The sequence below is a fragment of the Typopeltis vanoorti genome, chromosome 26 (assembly GCF_054136105.1).
Source record: "Typopeltis vanoorti isolate ZY-2024b chromosome 26, IOZ_Tvanoo_1.0, whole genome shotgun sequence".
Taxonomy (NCBI): Eukaryota; Metazoa; Arthropoda; class Arachnida; order Uropygi; family Thelyphonidae; genus Typopeltis; species Typopeltis vanoorti.
This window is the reverse complement of record NC_143574.1, coordinates 28233892-28258461: the sequence shown is the minus strand read 5'-3', so window position 1 is coordinate 28258461 and position 24570 is coordinate 28233892. Positions and strand designations below refer to the sequence as shown.

At 35.2% G+C, this 24570-nt stretch overlaps 1 protein-coding gene across 4 annotated transcripts in view; it reads right to left on the bottom strand.

Moving 5' to 3' along the window:
* Positions 1–24570, bottom strand: part of LOC150092439 (phosphatidylinositol 4-kinase type 2-beta-like) — a 162346-nt gene that overhangs the window by 34464 nt on the left and 103312 nt on the right. For 3 of the 4 annotated variants that reach the window (XR_016550583.1, XM_090415117.1, XM_090415115.1), the window contains exons 6-7: positions 10979–11069; positions 5515–5648 (exon numbers count right to left, since the gene is read on the bottom strand). Coding sequence is in view for 3 of the 4 variants with exons in the window: in XM_090415117.1 (XP_090271243.1) it covers positions 5515–5648; positions 10979–11069 (225 nt within the window). In the remaining variant the exon portion in view is untranslated. The remainder of the gene's footprint in view (positions 1–5514; positions 5649–10978; positions 11070–24570) is intronic. The other variant, XM_090415116.1, reaches the window with a different exon arrangement.

The window sequence follows — 24570 nt, the reverse complement described above, 5'->3', positions numbered from 1 at the left end:
GTAGGATGTTATGCAAACAGCAAGTGTTTCTAAGGAAAGGCAATGTGTCCATAAACAAACATTATGCTTTAGCAATCAGCAACACAAACACATTGGGTCGCAGCACATTGGAAGTTCATGTGGAGTGGCAAATGTCTGAGGAACACCTGATTCCTGAATGCACCATCCCAATTGTGAAGTTTGGTGATGGAGGTATAATGATCTAGTTGTTAATCCTTGTATGGACCATGTTTGTAGTGCCTGAAAACCAACGGATAAAAAGCACTTCTCGATTATGTTCTCGTCTATTATTCAAGTGACCACAATGCCATATGATAATATGACAGAATAATTCTGGGATGAACTGAACTGGTGGTCTTGTTGAAGAATGAATGGTCCAAAATGCCTAATTCATATGACAAACTGGTGGAGAGTATACTTAGAAAAGTAGAAAGTGTGATCAGAGTTAAATAAGACTACAGAAGCATCTCAATATTTATAAAGAGATGCAAAATAATAAAAGAAAGAATCATGTTTCCACAACAAAACAAACATTTTATCCTAGGTGGGAACAGTATTCTGTGTCTTCCACATTTGATCTTTTGGATTTCCTATTATAATAATTTTTGCTCAGCATTATTTTATATTTAACTGGAATTACTGTTTGAAACAATGCGAGGTCTACCATCAAGTTTTCTGAGTTGTGGAGTTACAATTCAGAAAACTTGATTTAGCACTAAGATCGAGTGAGTAGGGAACTGGCAGAGAAGAGGACTTTAAGTTCTAGTCAGTGATGAGAATCAAAATTATAAGTCTTAGACATCCAAAGCAGTGCATGCGCTCTTGTGGGACTCCCACCCTAATGGAAAATGAAACCACTGGTTACAGTAGTCTTCACAAAGGACAACAAAATACAACAATGCAATGGACATGCCTTGGTGAAAACAGCTTTGACAGTAAAAAAGAATTTTTGTAGCTGTTATCTGCATTGATTTGTTCCAACATAAAGCATCACAAAGTTGTGACTTATCAGGGGAATGTTTACAAACTGCAAGTCATACAACACACACAACTTGAACCTTTTGTGCATAACACATCATGAATCATGTTGCCCATTGCTAGTTACCAATTTACTGTCACACATAATATTTCGAGTTGCGCCCCAATTTGAAAATGAGTTTCCTTCCATCCATTTCTGGTAGTTTTTTTAACACATTCATATAAGGATGAGAAAAACTCTCAGGCTGACCTATGACCTTGCACAAGATGAGATATCTTAACTCTTGAACTTCCTGTTTGCATATTAGTGGATGAACCATATGTTGTGATAGGTTCTTCAATTATAACCAACTGTGTGGAGGTGGGGAGAAGGGTAGGAATTTATTTGTTTCAAGATATATTAAAAAATAGTAATAAAGGAGAATCCTATATTTCGTCAGTATATAAGTGAACTGACAAAATGCTGACAAATATAGGAGAGAGAGAAAGAACAGAATACTTTCATTCAAGGCAAATGAATTACTAATAATTTACAGTTGTGGTATTATAGGTATGTGTTCATTCTTGTAAATAAGCTTACATGTTGGTTATACATAGCTTTTAATTTTTCAGGTAATGACAACATATACTAGAATATTAATTATAAAAAAAACTTTAATTAACACTTTCCTATATTTTGGCAATGTTATATTGCCATTATCAGGGATCACAAAAAAACAATGATATGTGCATGCAGGCACTTAACACCGAGCAAACGAGACTGAATAAAGGCCTAGAGTCCTAAACTAGGACTCTATGCTCCAATTTAGCCTACTAGTGTCTCCTCATGGGCTAAATTGGGTTGTCTTGGCCATTGGGCTGATATTCTTAAAATGTATGCTTCTCAGATTTGGTGAAGTCTCATACACCCAAATTTGTTGAGGTCTGGAAAGTTTTTACAGCTGAGACAGATTCGATGAATAGTCTTTCATACTTGCATTTGTTGTGGTGTAACAAATACACTGCAACACTGGTGGGTTTCCAAAGCATGGTCAGCAAGTCCTGAGTGGCTGTATTGGTGGAACCAAATGTAGTACTTGTGTTTGGATATCCTGATATTGGCTGTCCTGCTTGTTCTGTAGAAGGACAGTTTATAACTGCAAGGGACCTGGTATGCTCCTGGTAAGTCTTGTGGATGCGGCTGGTCTTTGGTGGAGCAGATAAGAAATGCCAATTTCTTATGTGGTCTGTGACTGGTTTTAAGGTGATATTTCATTAGGATTTTTGTTAATTTTTCGGATGTACCCCAGATATATGGAATGGTGATAGATTTTGAGTAATCTCTACCTTGAAGGAGGAGGGGTGGGGGTTGCAGTCACATGGTTTTATTATTTTTGGGGGGGTTGTAGCCATTGGCTCAGAAAGTGTTAAGGATTTTGTCAAGTTCAGTAGTTAGGGCTCTGTTATCCAAAGAAATTAATTTTGCCCTGTTATACAGGGTTTTTATAATCCCATGTTGTTGGGAGGGAGTGGAAGTGTGACTGCTGGTGAATGTATCTACCTGTATGTGTAGGTTTTCTGTAAACAGAGAATGCCAGGGATCCTTCAGGCTGGCATGTAATCAGAGTATCTAGGAATGGGAGACTGTTGTTTTCCTTTTCCAAGGTAAACTGGATCCTGGGATGTTGACTGTTTAGGTGTGTTTAGAAATGATGGAATGTATTTAGGCCATGCAGTCAAATGGAGAACACATCATCCACGTAGCATAGCCAGACAGTGGGTTTTTGTGGGGCAGAGTTTAAGTGTTTTTCTTCAAAGATCTCCATAAAGAATTTGGCCAGGGGTGGAGACATGGCAGTCCCCTCTATCTGTTTGTAGAATATTCCTTGCCAAACAAAATAGCCTGAGTTCATGGTGAATTGAAACAGGGTTGAGATAATGGGAGGAAATGTGGCTTGGATGAGGTCTAAGGTATCATTGAGTGGGATATTGGTGAATAAGGAGGAGACATCAAAACTGACCATTATGTCAGTGCATTGGCATGTGAGGTTTTCTATAGTGGCTTTAAAGTGGCCTGAGTTTTTTGTGCGTGAAGGTGTGTTGGCAGTATATTGCGTGAGCACTTTGGTTAAATGTTTGGTTAATTTGTATGTGGGTGAATCAATGCCACCCACAATAGGATGATGTAATGGCACATTCTGTTTATGGATTTTTGGTAGTCCATATATTCAGGGGGGAGGGTCTTAGAGTTTTAAGGTTTTAATCTGTAACTTCCACAGGCCAAGAGGTAACTTTTGGTAATTATTATTCTGTTGTTGCTTTTTATCTCTTGCAGAGCCTCAAATTCTTTTTTTGATATGTTACTTTTTGGTGGTTTAGCTTTTGTGAGAACACTGGCTATATCCAATCTGATGTTGGAAACTTCCTCTGCAGGAAGTTTCTTTGGTGCTATTGCAAAGTTATGCCCATGTGTGAGTGCACTAATTGCTTCAGGTTTCAGAGTAAAGGAAGCTAGGTTCATAACCGTGTTAAGAGGTAGTTGAGGTTTGGAAGGAGAGTTAATTTTTTTTTGGAGACTCTCAAATTTCCTAACGTGCCAACACCATATTCTTTGAAATTCTCAAAGGGTACCAGTGACCACACAAGTGATCAGTGAAACTCTAAGAATTTCAGTTACATCACAACATTGGGCTTTTGGAGGGGGGGTGGGTGGGGGTGGAGTGCATTAATGCCAAATTCTGGAACTATGTCTCAGAAATTTTGTATTTTTATAATTAAACTAGCCCCCCCCTCTCTGGGGGGGGGGGGGGGGCACGGAGATTAATCGTCGTTGCTAGTAATTAGGATGGCTTTTGGCCTCTTGTGTTTGAAGAGGTCAGTTTCGTCGTAGTTTGCTGCCTGTTTCACTAGATCGTTGGGGTGTGTAGAGATCTTTGAGAAGAATTTTTCTGCTGTAGTTTGTAGGAAGGAGTAGATGTAAGGGATGTTTGTATCTCTGTGCAGTTGGACGTTTCTTACAACCCATGGTGCATCTAAGATCATGCGCAAACACTTATTTTGCACTCTCTATAACCTGAGGATATTGGTGTTGGATGTGTGGCTCCAGGCTGGAGATGCATATGTCACTATGGGGCAGAATGTCAGCAGGTAGCCAGATCTCAGGCTCATGTGAGCTGCTAATATAGCACAGTATATATCACACAATGAAGTCAATTTTCAGTATATACACAAATTTCCAATACAGTAGAGAGTATAACCATTCCAGTAGTGCAGTCAGCAGAAATGCCCTTTCATTAGAATGACCTGGATTCAGATCATGTTTAGAATGTGAGGAGCTTCTGAACCTTCATACACAGGTTTTTTTTTTTTAACTGAGGATGAGTTCGTTAACATCATGATGTTAACGTGTGTGATTTTCCCTAGTTTGTTTCTCTACTTTGTAATACAGATTTCAATTCAAATAGAATACATATAGAATTTTCTTTGCACATGAGAGATTTATGAATATTTATCTGCACACCTTTTATGTAATTATCTTTTTTTTTTTTTTTTTTTGGTTTGTAATTTTCAAAACAGAGGTAGTAGGAATTTTCATCCTAAAAAGTTAGGTTTATTCATCAGATAAAACAGAAAACCCAATTAATAGACATAATCTTAGTTTCTTTGTCAGGAATTCCAAAGCAATAACAACAGTAAATTTAATTTTCAATTATGACATACTTAACCGAATTAAACTTAAACTTGCTTTAATTTCTTGGGAATGGAATGCCTTAAATTATAATTTCAAAATTAAATTAAGCAGGTAGCAGTCCTTATTTAATTTTCTTGTTTTTTTCTCTTCTTTCAGAGCATATTTTTCTTGTCTCATCACATAATTTTCCAATGTAACCAACTGCAGTCTTTTGGGTTATACTGTCCATGAACTTCTTTTGTCATCTCTTGTTGATCTTTTAAACTAACTTATCTTTCTTTGTCTGATGATTTTCTTCAACTCTCTTGAAGAACTCATCAGAATCTCTTAATTTTATGCCTTTTCTCTGAGCTTGCAGGTCTTTCTCAATAAACAATTCTTTGTTTCTTATTTCCTTTCTTAGTGTGCAAATAGTCCCCTGCCAATTTATCCTACAATTTCCTAATCTATTTTCTATCATGACTTCTGGGCATTCTCCCTTACTAATTTTTCATTCTTTAAATACGAAATCGATTCTTCATCATGACAGAAAAATTTTCCTTTATTTCATTTTTAACATATACATGCAATATCTAATCCTTCATTATTTTTATTCGTAATTTTCTTATTCCTACACAGCATTAAGTTTAGATATCACAAAGTAATGATCAGATCTTACAAAACTCCTAGCCTTAATATCTGAGAATGAAATTTAAAACTACCCCTGATTGTCCATCCGCATTGCAATAAAAATTAAAGAAGATAGTCATTAATTTATTTAATAATGAAATTACTGAATTATAAAATATTAAACATAAAAAATTCCTAAAATTTATGATTGATCTGTAGTAAAAATCACTCACCCAGTACATTGAAACTTTATTTACCTGAAACAAGTCACGAAGGTCATTACAAAGATCTTGAACAAAGTTCATATCTGAGAGTTGTGGTAGAATATAATTTCGTATTTCATCAGAGAAAGGAACTTTAGCACATGGTAAATATGCCCAATGATAAGGATCTAAGGAATGCAGAACAATATTTTTAAAACAATGAAAATCAAAATAAAATAAGAATTAGATTAAAAATAATCATTGCTGAAGTGTAACTTTGGATGGATCTTTGGTATGTTTTACTCATATATGGAGTTTATGTTAATCTGATTTGTATGATTCTGTGTCACTTAAGGATCTAAGCTAGACTAACAGCTGGGACAATTCTGTCCACTTATACAAGGATCCTATCAATTTCAGAGAAGTCAGAAAGTGGAAATACTTCAACAGAATTGAAGATACAAAGCATCAATGTCAAGGTGATATCGAGAGGAATTAGAGAAGTAATGTCAATATAAGAAGTGTTAGTGAGACAAAAAACAAACCAGAATGTGTAAAATTCTTCTCTAATAAGATGATTTATTCAGTCAACAGATATTACAGAAAGGAGGAAATAGCAATGGTACTCAACACCAACCATATTCACTAACTTCTTGAATAGGAGGTGGTTTCAAAAGTAGAGTGACGGACAATTACCAACTAGGAAATTGGACAATGAGAATTATTTGCACCTATACTTCAAATGAAACTATCAGAAGGGAAGAAGTAAGTTTTTGAAGCATTATTATTTTTGAATAAGGAAGTTTTTGAAGCATTAAATAAGGGCTGACATTTGGAGAACTAAACAGCAAAATAGGAAATTAATCCCAAGTCTGCACAAATGTCTTGAAAAATTTTGGAGAAAATGAAAGAGTTAAGTAATTACTATTATAACAAATTATTGAAAAGTCCCAGCAATCCTTTGATTGCTGGGACTTTAAATTTACTATAGTGTGGGTCTACTATAATGGTAAGTGCCAGATTTCTGATCAGGATATGGCCAGTCAGCACCAACATCATCACATTCCAACAAAGAAACAGATGTACACTCTATTTTTGTAATGCATGAATTCGCACCTATGGAATGCTGCTGACCTATTGTATATTAGTACCATAATTGGGCTAAGGGATTAGATAATATGGAACGGCTGATTATCTAACATGAAACTTCAAGCCACTTCAGACATCCAAATAAGAGCATGATGGTGATTTAATGATGGATGATGAAATTCATTTACCACGAAAGTGATAACGATATCTTAACACTAGTTCAATGATTTGAAACAAGTATACAATCGCTTTAAAATAAGAAGTGATTAATATTCAGGTTTAAGTGGAAAATTAAAAAATAAGTATGACACTGGCAAGAAAAACATGTATGAGTGTTTTAAAAAGGATCAAAGCTGAATAATATTCCAATGTGTCTTGTCAACCCAAATATAGAAATATTATCGGAGAAAAGATGAAAGGATTGGAAACAATTTACACTTATAGAACTCATAAAATCTGCAAAACATCGACTCAGTCAAGGAAGTGTGAACTTGTCTGCAAGGAGTGAAAAGTGAAAACAATATAGTGAAACATATGAAGTATAGTCTAATAAAAAAAATAAATGCATACAGAAAATTTTGAGCACGTGCATAGAAAATATACAGAGTGCACAATCTTTAAGACAATATGCAGATCAATGTAAGGAAGCAAAGTTATGTATAAAAGTGATTAAAAAAAAAGTAGTGGGTAAAATGCTGTCAACATAGAAGATAAATAGCATGAAGATGACAACTGCTATTGTAAAGCTAATTCACTATAGTAAACTATAACCTATAGTACCTATGAGTTTGTTATAATGAGAGGTGATTATAATTACTCTAAAAACATATTAAATGAGGTAACAAGAGAATAGAACAGTCACAGAAAATATAATCAGCAGTATGTCAATACTTGAGAACAGAAAAATTAGAGGGTGTTTCTAAAATGTTTGACCAAATTCTGAGCATTTGTTCTACTGCCAATTCTGATGACAAAACAAAAAGTCTATAAAATAGGGCTAGAAATGCTTTTTTTCCTACAGAGGTTTCCATGTTGTTGTCAAATATGAATCCACTGGATTTCTTTTTTATAGGGGCAGCTGAAGGCCATATGATATAACCACTGCCCAAGAAACAGACTCTCCATCAGAGGATTGTGGATAGTTGTATGACAATGCAGAATACTCTGGGAATTCTTGAACAAGCACAGCAATCACTCAGTCAATGCTGTGCAGAGGCAGCATGTATACTGCTTTCATGGAGCCCATTTTGAACACCTGCTGACATATAGTCACGAGTAGTTACTCTCCTCAATCATTTCACTGTACAATGTACAGTTTCACACATGCTATATATCACTGTAGGAAAGCGTTTCCAGTCCTACATTGCTATAGCCTTTAGTCATCAGAATTTGTGATAGAAAGTACCCAGAGTTTTGCCAAATATTTTAGAAACATCCCGTAGTCTGTTATTACTATAGGTCAAGGGAGCAAGGAAGAAGATGGCGGGTATCAGTAAGTTAGTTCAATGAGCACAGGGCAAGTAATCATTATAAGGGACTTTAACCATAATGGGAGCAAAGGCTGAAAGGAGGAAGGGACACATGGAAAGAAGGAAATGGAATTTCTGTAGAGAGTGCTAGATCTGGTGACAGAATCAGAGGATGTGGTAATAATCAATTAATCACTTTGTTTCTGGGGAGGTGATTACATAGTCTAGACTTAAAAATCCAACCAACAAAATGAAAACAGTAATAACAACAACACAAAGACTAAAATCACAAACATTAATAACATTTGCACAAATAAAAGTTCCTGCACCTTCTTCACCAACATTCATAGCTTTGACAGCAACATGATGTACACCACCACTTACAGTCATCTGAAACAGAACTGTTATTCCTAATGGAATCTGAGGCAGTGATGTCAGTAACTATTGTCCACCTAAACTGTTAAAACTACACTTTACACAATTCTCTCCATCACATTTACAATCATCAGAAGGTGACATGCACAATCATCAGAACTGACATCCAATGTCAGATAGTGCCAAACTTTGAATTCTTTCCCTAACACACACATGCAATTTCTTCTGGTTGAAAATATATTTACTAACCTTTGTAGCATACATCTGCAGATATCCAACCATTGAAGTCATCTTCTTTGAGAACTTTAATGTTTGCATTTTTAATGAATTCTAATGTGGTGGCTGGCTTCATTCTCCAATTTTGCTGATCTAGTTGGTACATATACTGACATATTTGCTGTCAGCAATAACCAAACAAATACAGTCTATATATATCTACCAGAAGAGATATAGCATCCTGTTTACAATCTCGACCTTTACCTTAACAAGCTTGCCTTCCAAATATACTATACAGGTAGTTCCCAACTTTATAAGTTAATTCGTTCTTAGTGCACTTTTACAAAGTGAGAACTCGTAAAGCCGAATTTACTTCCCACAGGAGTAATGTTCTCAAGAATGCAATATAACTATAGTAATGTTAAATAAAGGTTAACAAAACAATAGTTTAAATAAATAGTTAAAGTAAAATTTAAATAATTAAATGTAACAATAGTTTAAGTGTGTATAATAGCATGCACAGTTGAAGTGGTTAGGTAATATTTTGCACAAAAATCTTTAACCAGTTATTCTGGTCGCATGTTTGCTTATGATCTCATATTTTGTTTTCAATATTAGTCCTCTTTGGCGTTTCTTTCGTCTTTTTTTTTTTTTAATTAACATCACTCTCTGTATTATTACTTCATTCTGGCATACTATATGCTGTATTAATAAGGGGAATAAATTAGAAATAAGACACGACAGTAAAAATGAAGAGAAACACAACAACTCTTTTAACAGGCATGTTAACTGTTTTATGTGATGATAGTGAGACGTTGCAATCTGCCTGAACAAATAAGCGCATGCTTAATAGTACTGTACTGTATAGCTGTGCAGGTGATCTGAAATATCATATTTTCAATTTTGTTGACAGAAAAAAAAAAAAAAAAAGGCCTGTAAACCTGGGAACTCTTAAAGCAGGAACTGCCTGTATATTTAAGTGCTATTTGTGAATGGGCAATGGCAAAAAGGGATGTTTGAGAAAAGCAGTATCATACTGCATACCCTGGGGAGAATAAATCAGGTGAAGCTTAAATGGATGACTACGATCATCAAGAAGTAGCTATAAAAATGTGGAGAGAATATAAGGAAAACTATGGGCAGTATAGAGTACAGGCAAGCGTGGTAATCTGTACAGTAAAGAATGCAAAGTCAAATTATGACAGGAAATTAAATGAGAAGGTCAAAGGAAATCCTAAAGAATTTGTATGTTACATAGTAAATAAAAAAATAATAATTATGGAAAGATAACTTTAAGAACTGAGTGGTAGGGAGAGAAAGAAACAGAAGAAATAGCTGAACTATGGAATAATTCTAAGCTGGTATGGTGGGAATTCAATTGAATAAATTCATATGGAATAAGAAAGAAATTAGTCGGAACACTAAATTAGCTGTATACAAGACAGTGTTCAAACCAGTTTTAACTTATGGATCTCAGAGCTGGGTCAGAAGTAAAACACTTGACCAAAGACTAGAGACCGCAGATATGAGAGTCCTGAGAAAGATTATAGGCGTAAACAGATGGCAATATCATATTAAAAATGAGGATATCAGGAAAGAACTTGACATTGTCAGCATCCAGGAATGCGTTAGCAGAGCTAATCTCAGGTGGTATGATTACTTAAACAGAATGGGCGAAGAAAGATTAGCAAAACAAGTGTTTTCTGCCAGGCTGACAGGAAAACGACCCAGAGGAAGACCAAGATATAGGTGGATTGATATGGTACAAAGTGCCTTAGATGATAGAAATATAAGATCTGATAACGTTGGAGTCTTGACAAGTAACAGACTCATTTGGAGGAAAATTGTAGATAGGAAGTTAGTAATGATGTAATTTTTTCATGTAGTACTATCATATCCTGTACACTCCTTGAGGGTACATGGCAGGAATTTGATGATGATGATATATATATATATATATATATATATATATATATATATAATGGGTGGGGGGGGGGGGGAGATTAAGGTTCAAAGATTTGTTTCAATGAAATATCTATTCCCACTACTAAAAATAAAAAAAAATAAAAATAAAAAATAAAAAAATAAATAAAAAATCCAGCATAAATACATAAGTACTATATGTATGTCTGGTGTATTAACTTATAGTTTTAAAGAATCTGCTGCAGATGAAATAATGAATTTAAGTATCATTTGACTTGCCAGCTGGATAAACAGCATGAATCCAAATAGTATGCATTTAAGAATGAGCACCTCCAACAATGTGTTCCCAATAAACTTTTTTGGTTTAATCAAAGTACCTATAAAAATGTAACCAATATAATGAAAAAAATCAACTTTTAATTTCACATTATATTTACTATACTTACATGCTCGCCACGAATCTGGATGTTTAAAGGGAAAAGACAGACCATTATCTATAGCTGCAACCTTAATTGAAGGAGACTGTGTATCCCACTTCTGAAACAATTTTTTTGAATGAAATATGTAATATATGAAAATATCAGAATTATTAAGCATATTTTAAATTAGGGAATTTTTTTTTTTTTTTATATATGAAAAAATTTCATTAACATGGGTCAGAATGAGGTCATGTTACTTCCCCAGTAAAAATATAAAAGTTTGTTAAGAATTTCATTTTGACAAGAAATCATATTCTTGTTTCAATCTATTTTTTACTCTGGGATATGCAAATCAAAAACATGCACATGAAGTAACTTCTGTTCTACATCAAGAACAGCTGATTCCACCAAAGACTGCTCTAAATATCCACTGCAATGTAAAGTACATTTCTTTCAGAAAAGTACTGCATTACATTACGTGGGTCTTTCATTCATCAGACATTATCTTTACTGGACTCCCATCAGTAAAAAGCTATATTCCTTGGAAATATGAGTCTATTTGATAGCAGGAATTATTTTTTCTGAACACAAAGGCAATTTCTTATTTTAAAACTTTTAGCAAAATTTACATTAATTTTCTGATATGGTTTTGCATACTCAAAAAACTGGGAAAACAACAATGCCTTGTGTTCTTTATAGTCAAAACAAAACGATTATCCATATCTCAATTGTGGAAAATTTTTCCACTGGATCAAGTTCTTCCCTAGGGAACTTACATATGCTAATGAGAAACATACTTTACATTAATAGTTCACATATAAAGCAACTTATGGTGTCCGCACGGTTAGCCTAGTGGTTATGCACTTCGCAACCATATGCCTGGGGAAGGAGTGTCCTAGGTTCGATTCCCATCGATGACACGAGGAGCTTAAGGATCTTTCTCAGCCATAGCCAAGTTAGCCGGTCTTGGGCATGGACAACAGGGTTTTTTTATCCCGTAAACAGGCAAAACGGCCCCATGAACACACACTGCTACAGTCAAAAAATACATTTCCCCCTCAGCTGCAGGCCGGCTGGGGGTTGTACTAACAAATGTCGTATCTACGTAACACGCGGACCCTGCAATGGAAGCAGGAAAAACGCGCAGAGGAAGAAGAAGAAGATATAAAGCAACTTATGGTGAAGAAGCAATCTACTCCGGGACTACAAAAACAGTCATTACTTAAGCTAAAGTAAAATATGAACAAAAACATTATTCACTCATCAACAACTGCTCCAAAAGTAACTGTCAGGTCAAGCAGATCAAAAAACTCTATATTTCTTTCTATCTTCCAATATTCTTTCTTTGTGAACAACTGTTCCAGCTCAAGTTTCTCTTTTCTAAATATTCTCTTATCTGGCATCTTCATGTTTTTCATGGTCTTCTTCTTGGCCTTATTCCCCTCAATGTTGATTTCATATATTCTTTTTGATATTTTTTTGGAATTCATTCTCATTACATCTACTAGCCACTTCAAGCTAGAGTTTTCACAAGCATTTTTTCAACATTTTCCAGCCCCAAAATATTCCTAATGTCCATTTTCATTCTTTCATTGTTTTTGCAAACTCTATCCTTAAAATTGCTTGCATTTTCCAACATTGTCACTGCTTATATTCCACTTATGTCTCTCTGTGTCTTTGTTGCATAAGACAAAATGGGCAAAAAGTAACTTTTGTTAATCAAAAGCTTACCCTTCAGTGGGACCTCAGTGTCCCAAAGTAGGTCATCCAGTAATCGGTCCAGTCACATCTTCCTCATGTAAAGTGGCAGTTATCAAATGATTAAAAAATCAAAACTGATTGGCAATTTTTCCTCAATTTAAAATCAGTTCCTCCATTCTGAAGCAAACAGGTACTGTATGCTTGTGAATATGCTTAAAATTCACATCTATCATTGAGTTGGCTCACAGTACCTCCAGGGATTCAACTGCTGACAGATAAGACCTCAATAAAAATCAAATGAGATATTTAAGTAATGTGGTCTGTACATTAAATTGGATACTTAGAGTAACTTGTGAACTCAATTTCTTTCAGTAAACAAATGGTAAGTCATGAAGTTATTTTATGTAAATTTTTATCATTTGCTTGTGCTATTATATAAAACATGCAAAAAAAAATTTTCTTAAGTTTGATATACTATTTAAGAAAGATCAGTGATCTTATAATGGATCATATATTTGAGAGAGAGATATCTACAGTGACATACAGGTTAATACAATCATGTTATCCTAACAGGAACATAAATTTGACATAATGCATGATTTTTGTGGTTGTGAACATTAATAATGTAAAATTTTGTTATTATCCAATACAAAAAATCTAACAATTTATAACCTACTCAGAATAACCTTAACTTAAAAACTGATATAGCTTCCCTTTGCAACCAAGAGTAGCCTGTTTTAATCAATGGTGCTTTGGTAAATACTGCTGCCCTAAACATACTATCCTTGGTCAGAAGAAATGCCTACTAGACCTCTTAAGTTGTAGACGACCCAGTAAAACATCGCATTTCTTAGTGGATCCCTGAAACTAGAAAAGGGCCTCAGTTTCCATTCCTTTCTCTTCCTTCTTTGTATGTGTAATGTATTTGATATCTTACTAGGATATGGCAGGCAGGCAGCTAGACAGTATATGGGATAAAACCTAATAATGGTACATCAAGAGACATCCTGACCAGATGATTGACTGGAAAAACACCAGTTGTTTTACATCAGACCAAAACATGGCATGAATGCAAATTTAAGGAAGCCTTAAGAGATTCTTATCAACCACCCCAATCTGAACAATAATGATGGGCTAAAAATCCCAAGCATATGGAGGCACATATTCTACCCACAGAACCTTTCTCTCTCTAAGAGCTAACTATAAACAGGACTGTAGGTAATCCAGAATCCTAAATCATCATCATCAAATTCCTGCCATGTACCCTCAAGGGGTGTACAGGATATGATAGTACTACATGAAAAAAATTACATCATTATTAATTTCCTATCTACAATTTTCCTCCAAATCAGTCTGTTACTTGTCAAGACTCCAACATTATCAGATCTTATATTTCTATCATCTAAAGCACTTTGTACTATACCAATCCACCTATATCTTGGTCTTCCTCTGGGTCGTTTTGCTGCCAACCTGGCAGAGAACACTTGTTTTGCTAATCTTTCCTCGCCCATTCTGTTTAGGTGACCATACCACCTGAGATTAGCTCTGCTAACGCATTCCTGGATGCTGACAATGTCAAGTTCTTTCCTAATATCCTCGTTTTTAATATGATATTGCCATTGATGCCATCTGTTCACGCCTATAATTTTTCTCAGGACTCTCATATCTGTGGTCTCTAGTCTTTGGTCAAGTGTTTTACTTCTGACCCAGCTCTCAGATCCATAAGTTAAAACTGGTTTGAACACTGTCTTGTATACAGCTAATTTAGTGTTTTGACTAATTTCTCTCTTATTCCATATGAATTTATTCAGTTGACTTCCCACCATACCAGCTTTGCTGATTCTGTTGCCTATTTCTATATTTAATTTACCATCTTCACTAAAAATCGTGCCTAAATAGTTGAAATGCTTTACTTGTTCCACAGGTTCTCCATTCACAACACAGTTGACATTTTCAATGATTCTGCCTATTTTCATTGTCTTTGTCTTTTTATTGCTGACCTTCATACCATGTCTATTACAACAGCTATTCAATTTAGTCAGAGAATCTTGCAGACTTGTAGCAGATTTATTAGAAGTATAACATCATCTGCATAAAGCAAAGAGCTGACATTAACATCTCCAATTTTGATATCCTGTTTAATACCACTTTCCTTCATAATATGATCCATATAGATAATGAATAACAGAGGGGATAATGTCCATCCTTGTTTCACACCAGATTTAACATTAAACCATCTTCCTGTACTTCCTTCAATTCTAACTGCTGACTTACAACTCAAATAAAGACTAAGTATTGCTTGATATAATGCCCCATTGACACCATATAACTGCAGCGTATTGAATAGCTTCTCTCTTGGCACCTTGTCATATGCCTTTTCCAGATCGACAAAACTAAAATATAGATCTTTGTTATATTCCCATGCTTTCTCGACTATTTGTCGTAAAGTGAAGATCTGATCCTGACAGCCTCTATTTGGCCTGAATCCAGCTTGTTCTTCACCAAGCTTTTCTTCCACAATTCTTCTCAACCGTTTCTCAAGTATACTTGCATAGATCTTGCTCAGTAGGGAAATACCTCTGTAATTCTCACATGCAGTTTTATTTCCCTTTTTATATATGGGTACTATGAGAGCTCTACTCCAATCATCAGGAATTCGTCCCTCTGTCCAGGCTTTCTGAACTATGCAGTGCAGCCACTGTAAGACTCTTATACCACCATACTTCAGCATTTCTGGATGAATATCATCTACTCCTGCTGCCTTTCCACATTTCAAGCCTTTGATGGCTTTTTCTACTTCTAGTATGGATACGTATTCCTGGCTGCATGCCTGGTCAGTGTTTTTTACCACCGTGCTGTCATCACTGCTTGTTTCATTTAGATGTTTTTCAAAGTAATTACTCCATACTTCAAGGATATCTTTTTCTCCTGTTTTCATGTCACCTTTATCATCTCTAATTCCTTTTACAGCACTCTTTCCTCCATTCTTAAGCTTCTTCAACAACCTCCAGAATATTTTGCCACCTTCTTGATATTTATTTTCTATATTCTTGCCAAAGTCTTCCCATGACTTTTGTTTACCTAGTTTTACACAGTGTTTAGCATTTTTGCATTTGTCTCTGTATTCTCTAAGAGCACAAGCTGACTTATTTGACAGGAACTTCTGGTATGCTTTCTTCTTTTCCTTCACTGCCTCTTTAACTTCCTGTGTCCACCAGGGAGTTCTGATTTTTTTATCCTTACAGATAACCTCACCACATGCCTCTCTGGCAGAATCAATCAATGTTTTCTTCAGAGTTTGCCACTGAATCTCCAAGGTTTGATTCCTGTTCTCAAACTCTTTCATTTTTTCTTCAATAATCTTTGTGTATTTTAGCCTACAGTTCACATCTGAGTGCTGCTCAACTTTTATTCGCTTTAAAACTTTCTTACATGTTATTCTTTTCAATATGAAATTCAATTTTATCCTGCTCAAGACTAAATAGTGATCACTTCCAATTTCAAATCCTCTGTACACTCTAGTGTCCTGCACCAGGGAGAAAACATCACTATCAACAATAACATAGTCAATGAGACTTTTCTTATTCCTAGCCTCTTCTCTCCATGTGAATTTGTGCACATTTTTATGTTGGAACATGCTGTTAGTAATAACCAGTCCATGTCCTGAGCAGAAATCCAACAGATATTTGCCATTATTATTAGCTTTGCTCTTTTCTCCAAATTTTCCCAAAATATTTTTGTATGTCTCACAATCATTTCCTACTCTGCTATTTAGATCCCCAACAAGGACCAACTTTTCCTTTTTCATTGTGTCAGTTGCTTTTTCTAAAGCCTCAAAAAATTCCTCCACTTCTACCTTAGTAGAACCTTCTGTGGGACCATAGGCACAAATAAGTCTCATTGTCCAGTTCCCCATTCTCATATTTGCCCACATTACTCTACTTGAGACTGACTGCCATTCAAGAAGATTAGCCTCGTATTTTGTGTTGAATACTATGGCTACTCCTTCTTTTCCTTGATTATCATTGCCTGAATATAACATTTTGTATTTATTGCTCAGAAAGATCTCACCAGTTTTGGTCTTTTTTGTTTCAGTCACTCCTATTATGTCGATGTGATACTTATCTAATTCCTCAGCTTGCTCCATTTCTTTGCCATTCAGGCTTCTTACGTTGATAGTACCGATCTTTAACTCTGGTGATGTTGAGTTGGGGTTTGTTTTCAGATTTGTTCCAGTAGCTGACTTTTCGCTGTTCGCCCTGGTTCCCTGGCGAAAACAACGGGGGCCTTGTTTAACTTGGCGACGTCCCAGCCGGCATGAAATTTTGTCACGTTGTACCATCATTTTTTATTTTGGTTCAACCAATAAGAATACAATTTGGTCGGCTAAATCCCAAATTGCCAGCCCATCCTCGTTCGTTCAGTATCCAAGTAGATACCCGACAGGGTGCACCACGAGAAGGTGAGGATTGGACATTAGGTCAGAAGTCCTGGTCGGTTCTCCGCATTCCTTTAAAGGCTATGTGGAATCCTAAATCTAAAATAACAATTGTAATGTTAAAAATAGGACATCATTGTTACTGCAAGAAGACTATCTATAAGAAAGAATGTTTTTTTCTCATGATATATTACACAGAATTTAGCTTGATGTAGTCTCTAAATAATTAAATAATTTATAATTTTTTGTTTATTTATTTTTTTCACTAGAGGTCATGCCAGTAGAATAACTGGTGATCAAATCATTGTTTCTCTAGCTTACTGTGTGTAACATACTCAGCTTGTTCTTGTATATACTCCAGATGATGATCTTAATATGAAGATCGAAACATCGGGAAATTAATGAGATATTTATAACACGGTTGTAAAGTCCATAATTTCTTAAATGAAGATAGACATATCAAAACTCAAAGATAGCTTGAACAGATCTATCTATCAGAGCGCATTGGAAAAAAAAATTAATCTTGCTTTGGATATAGTTTTGGAATCTTGGAAACAAGGTAAATAAATTATTAAAGAAACAGCAACAAAACAAGAGTAAATAAAGATTGATTTACACCAGAGATTTGGACATATGGGAGAGAAAAAGAATATCGAAAACTAACCTCTCAAAAGAAGATAATGAAGACAGAATATTATACAAAAATTTTAAAAAAGAAATAGACAAAAAATGCAGATTAGCAAAAATCACATATTTAGAAGGAAAAGCAGGAATGAAATCAAAAAACATGACTCCAAGACCATTTATGAAATAGTTAAAGAGATAGCTAGAACATACTCACCAACCCAGTTTCAATATTGCCAAAGGATGAAACCACAACAAGTAGCAGTGAAACAATAAAAGAAACATTTGCAGCTGAAGAAAACATAGATAACATTCAAAAAGAACTTCTGGAAAAAAAGAGGGTTGTAAGCATAATAAATTACCTAAGGAAACTGTTCAACAAAATACTAAAGGAAGGAAATTTACCAACAGAATGGAGAATAGGAAAGATCATACCCATCCACAAAAAAGGAGATGTCAGATCCTGCACTAACTATAGACCTATCACCATTCTAAGTCACTGCTATAAAATATTTATCAGGATCCTTCAAAAGAGAGTTAAATATTCCTCTGAAGAACAAATGAAAGAGGCAAAAGCGATTTGAAAAAGGAGAAGCACAATAGATGCAATTTTCATATTAGCAGATCTTATGAGAGACAAAAATAAAAAAACTCTGTTTTATTGACTTCAAACAAGCTTTTGACTCCATAAACAGAAGCAAACTCATTAAAATTCTAGAAAATAGAGGGCTTGACAAATACCTATTAAATTGTATCAAGAATTACTATTCAGAAAGAACACAAGCAATAGTGAAATACAAAAACATAGAAACAGATCAAATAGCAATTAAAAAAGGAGTTATACAAGGCTGCCCATTGTCATTCAACCTGTACCTAAAAAGTAGTAGACGAAGAACTACAGATGTATGAAGGCATAACTGTAAATGGACGAAATATAACATTTAAAGTATGCTGATGACACAGTTATCACTACAGACAGCAAAGAAAAATTAGAAAATATCCTGACTAAGCTGCATCAAACAATTAACAAATATGATATGAAAACCAAGTTTAGTAAAAGGTAATAGGAAGAAAAAGGGAAGCAATATAGAACAAGTAAAACAATTCAATTACCTAGGATCAACGATCACTGAAGATCTAAACTATTTCGAAACCATAAAACACAGAATCAATAATGGATGGATAACGATGGGCAGACTACAAAAAATATGGAACAATAAAAGATTAAGCAAAGAATTCAAAGATATATAAAAATAATGATAACAGGACAAGATCCAGCAAGAACTAAAATAATATTAGATAACAAGATCTTAGAGCAGGTGAATTCATTTAACTACGTAGGATGTATGAGCACATATGAAAATGAAAAAGATATAAACATAAAAATTGCAAAATATTTAAAAATAACAGGTGTAATTAACCCTATATTTAAACCAAACCTAGTTCAAAAACAAACCAGACTAAAAGTATACAATACATTAGCCCTTCCAGTCTTAATGTATCGAAGTGAAATCTGGACAATAAAACAAAAAGACAAACAAAGATTAACAACAGCAGAAATGAAGTTTATGAGAAAAACTGCAAAGTATACCCTATTTGATCACAAAAGAAACGAAGAAATTATGAAAGAATTAAACCAAGAACCAGTGTTAGATCCTGAATGGAGAACTTTACAAGTAAATCTTTATTCAAGATTTAACATGATAAAAAGTACTAATTAAGGAGATACCTGCACATCAGCTAATAATTATAAGAAATTTCTTTATGTTATGTGATAATGTGTAGTCCATATGTGCCATATATTGAAATTTATTCCTGTATAACTGAAATGAGAAGCAGAGAATTTTGTGTCAGAATTATGTAAGGGAATTGTTAAGCTATTTGTAAATCCTATTAAGCTGTCTAGTACATTACAAAATTTCCAGAAAGATAATAAGTAGTAATCCGGAATAATTGGGTATAATCTGTACGAGTCGAGCGTAGCGATGGAGGCTGTACCTATGCGGAAAGTGACGTCAGAACAACTACCTGGAATAGGGTAACCTAATAGATTAGGGAGCATGTAAGATCACACAAGGGGCATGAACGATGGGGTTCGTGGGTAAAAAACACATCGAATAGAGGGCGCCCGAAAGGGTGAATAAAAGACGATGCGCGCCATATTACAAGGCCTTTTCTTCTTCAGTTCCTGGATTCCAGTTTTAGGAGTTTTGTTGGGGAATTTGTGAGAGAGCGGTGGGTCGACTACAGTGAAGTCGGACGACGAGGACTATTCTTGAGAACACTTGAGGATTTCCAGGCGAAGCTGATCGTGTCACGACGGCCTATGCAGAATCGAGCCTACGAATAAAGTCCCATCGAGGAGAACGGAGAAAGTTTCCTGCGGAGCGGTAGACAGCACGCCACAGTCCAGAAACGATTGAAAAGCGTAGTGCATCGCCAGGCGCAAAGACGGCCAATAACTATACAGTAAGGTAATCCAGATCTACATGAGATGGCGGCATGAAATCTGGAAGGTTCCGGTAATGTAAAGAATTTCATTCTATGTTAAAAATCGCTTAGAAGAATAGGAAATTTGTGTATACTGTAAACTAAGGACACTAATAGAGAACTTTTAAGTGAGAATTTGGTTGAATTAGTTAAGACCCCATGGAACAAAGAAGAATTGTTGATAGGCAGTATTTTGATTGAGAATGGCTAGGCTTGACTAATGAAAGTTAGAATTAAGATGGTTATTGATAGAGTATTAATGAAAGTGTTCAATGTGTGTTCTGTAAATAACTTGTGAAAGGAAATATATCCTAGTAGGGTTATGCTTACACTTAATCTTATCCTTTTCGTAACTGAAGGATTTAGCTTACTCAAATTCATTGTTGTGATTTAGTATGAACTTTAACTTAGAGTGAGTTTTGTTCTATTGAGTATTTGAATTTTCTTAACTGTAAATGTTTTATACTTTTCCAATAAACATGTTTTGTACCTTATACCTGAGTTTATGCCTGATCACGAATTCAAATCACCACTTATGAAATAGAACCTTTTGGCGGGAAGGAATTAGATATTATTGCTTAAGTGAGATTCAGGTCATGACTGCTAACTGAATCTGCATAGCGCTAGTGTAAGATTAATTATTGTGTGTATCCCTTTTTAAATTTAGAATTGTTTCCCTGAACAAGAGTCTCTTCTGTTATAGGATATTGGCTGGTGTAGCATAAAATAAATTTTGCCAATATCCAAAAAAGAAATAGTACTGAATTAATATTTTAAAGGCACACCAGTAGATTAGAAAGCGGGCTATTTAGAGGTAGAACAAGGTATAATATAGTGAAAGCAACGACATAACACCAGTAATAGAAAAAATTAAAAAATATAAACATAAATGGATGGAACACGTTCAAAGAATGAAAACATAAAGATTACCAAACTAAATCCTTGATACGCATAGCATAATGATGATAATTCCCACAGTACTCAGAATACTGGATCTTAAGAAAAAAGAAATGGATAAACTCAATGCTTTTGAAATGAAATGCCTAAGAAAAATCAATAGAGCAAACTGGACAGAAAGAAAGAAAGACAAATGAAACAGTCAGAGAAGAAGTTAACTTTAAAGAAACAATAATCACAACACTAAAAAAGGGCCTACTAAGCTGTTTGGATATGTTTCAAGAATGAACCCAGAAAGACTACCAGACATGTTTCAAGAATGAACCCAGAAAGACTACCAGACATGTTTCAAGAATGAACCCAGAAAGACTACCAAACATATTAAATGGTAGAATTGAAGGACAGCCCAGCAAGGAAAGACCAAGAAAGAAATGAATTGACAACATTAAAGAAAGTACCCACTTAAACTCCATAATAGAAATACATAAAAAGACAGCAGACAGAAAGAAATGGCAATAATTCGTCTTTGAGGAACTCAACCCACCATGAGTGGAAGAGAATCTTACAGTGCATGATAAACCTAAAATTCCCCCTTTTTCACTTCAGTGGCTCAAAATTTATCGGCTCCATTCTGTTACATCTATTTTACATTTTTATCAATCTTCAAATTCTGATAATTCATTCTGACCTGTCTGAATGTTCATCCTTGAAGTTTGTGTTTGTTTTTCTGCAGTCCAATGACTCAAACAGTTGTTCACAAACCTAATGAACTGCCCTTTTCAAATTCCAATCACCATGCTGGAAGAGATATGAAGTATATTTGCTATCAGTAATGACCAAATGTCTGTGCGGTTAGCCGAGTGGATACGCGCTCTGCAATCATATGCCTGGGAAAGGAGTGTCCTGCGTTCGATTCTCGTCGCTGACGTGAGGAGCTAATGATCTTTCTCAGACATAGCCAAGTTAGCTGGTCTTGGGCGTGGACTGCAGGGTTTTTCTCTCCAGTTTATCTGGGGTTTTTCCTCCCACAAAGCAGGCAAACCTGCCTTAAGAACACAACGCTTCACAATTACACATGGTTGAGCATGGGGTAATGACCCCACCTCGTAATGAGTCATGAGACCCAAAATGGGAGGCCAAGGCCCTACATGGGGCTTTAGTGCCGAAGAAGAAGAATGACCTAATGCAAATTGTTCATTTCCCTTTTTCTCTCAGAATATCCAATAATCATTGCCATAATCTCAACACCTGATTTTTTCTTAACTGGTTCTTCTTCCAAGCAAATCATAGATATCAGCTTTCCTCAACATTGGCCAAGCTTCCTTTTTTCTGCAGGATACCCATCTCTTGGCCCACCTTCATTTTCATGGCATTACAATTACAATAGTAGTGGAATGGCCTTTGCATTTTCTACTCTTTCCCATAGTCAGATCAGACATTATCACAGTGAAATAACTCTTGACAAAGGCCTTCATTTCTGAAAAAATACAATCTATCCCAAATTTTCTTGGATGCATTCTTTCAGAACAGTGTGCTGGGATTTTTCTCTGTGCACTATTCAGGTTTTCATTCTGCAATAAGTGTGCTGAGAGCTAAAGACAGTCCAGGAAAAAAAAATCCTGCATATTGTAGGCAGCTTGATACAAAGTCCAGCTTTATTCACAGTCTACAGTAAAGCTACACATATAAATTCTGCTCTGACATATTTCCTTTCTAATGGTACCATCATAATATCCCTAAAAGACAAAGTTGTACTCACAGCATCATTCTTTTCCGCGAACTCCTGAATAAATGATGTAGGCAAATTACCTCTTACTGTGCCAAGAACAATACACTGCATATCTCTTTACTGGTCTTTTACCAGAATGACTAGCAGAAGATATGGAGAACACTCTTGAATAGCTTAGACACCAACAGTGCCCCCTAATTCCCCCCCCCCTCTACCCCAGATTGTGATCAGAAGTTGGTGCTCTGGAACTAACATCTATTCTATGTTGTTTCTGCATTCTTTCATATTCATCTTCATCTGATATATCCTATTGCATGGAAGTAAGCTTATATTAAGGAAAATAAGTCTCCCATCAAATTAATGTCTCATTACTTTCATGCCAGTTTTCTCAAATATTAGGGAGAAATTCACAGTTGCCCTCTCCACTGCTTGTAGGTCCTCCAACTAGTTAGCAACATCAAGCTTTGATTTATTAGTTATCAGAACACCCACAGCTTGGAATATATCATAAGGGAAAAAGGCAGATTTAGGATTCATATAGTGTTACTATATAATCTAGATCAGCTGATTTCAGCAATGCCCTCTGATTAGAAAGACCAGAGCGTGAATCTCATCTAGGATTGTGAAGAACCTTTAAGGCTTCCAACTGAAGATGAGATACCTGGTCTCATATGGAAGTAGTATGGTTTTTACTCCCAGAAAATCTATTTTTTTTTTATCCCACGAAACAAGCAAACTGGTCCAAAGAACATACACCCAAATAGCAGTCATAATATGTTTTACAGACAGGATTAACTATCCAATCAGAGCATTAATCAGGTTTCAAAGAAGCTAAGGGGTGACTTAAGGGTCAAAGGTTATTAGAAAATGAAGTTTGTAGTCCACATGGAGAAGACACAAGAAAAAAGAAACGTCTCATTGAGTGTGTCACAGTTGATAGTGATAAATTCATGCTGGTTCAGGATACAAGAGTGTACAGAAGATTTGAAATTAAAAGTGACCATCACTTATTTTTAAATATGATAAAAATTGATATCACAATGAAAAGAACAATATGTAAGACAGTGTTAAAGAAATTAAAGTTGAGCAGCTTTTATAAGTAAACTGTAGACTCAACTATACAAACGCTGTTGAAGAAAAAAAATTAAACAGTTTAAAAGCAATAACGAAATTTTGGAGTGTCAGTGGCAAACACTGATATTGATTCGACTAGGGAGTCATGTGATGAAGTTGACTGCAAGGTAGAAAAACATAAGCATAAACATCAACATCTCTCACAAGTGAACAGCAAAAAATTTTGGGATCCACTTGAACATTTGTGGCCTCACTTTGTATCATTCATGTCAGAAATGAATGATACGAACTATCACTTAGAGACAACTAAACTAGACCTGTTATTTCTCACAGAACCTCGCAACTGGTAGCCTCAGTAATGTTATGCCATCCACCTAAACACTCTACACAATTCCTGATATCAAAGGGTGGTACTCGTGCGTTCTTTATATCTGAAATCTCATGTCAGAGAATGCCAAATCCAGAATTTCTTGCTATACTTTGTTATAGTCACATTTGCATCTTTTATCACTCTATAAATTCTGTTAACTACTCTGATATCTTTAGTTATTTATCTCTGAAGCTTGATTTCCTGCAATCCAAATAGTGAAATAATCTTCCTTGAAGATTTCTGTCTTCACAATTGAAATTGCTTTCCCTTCTCCAATTCCATTGTTCACAGTGGAA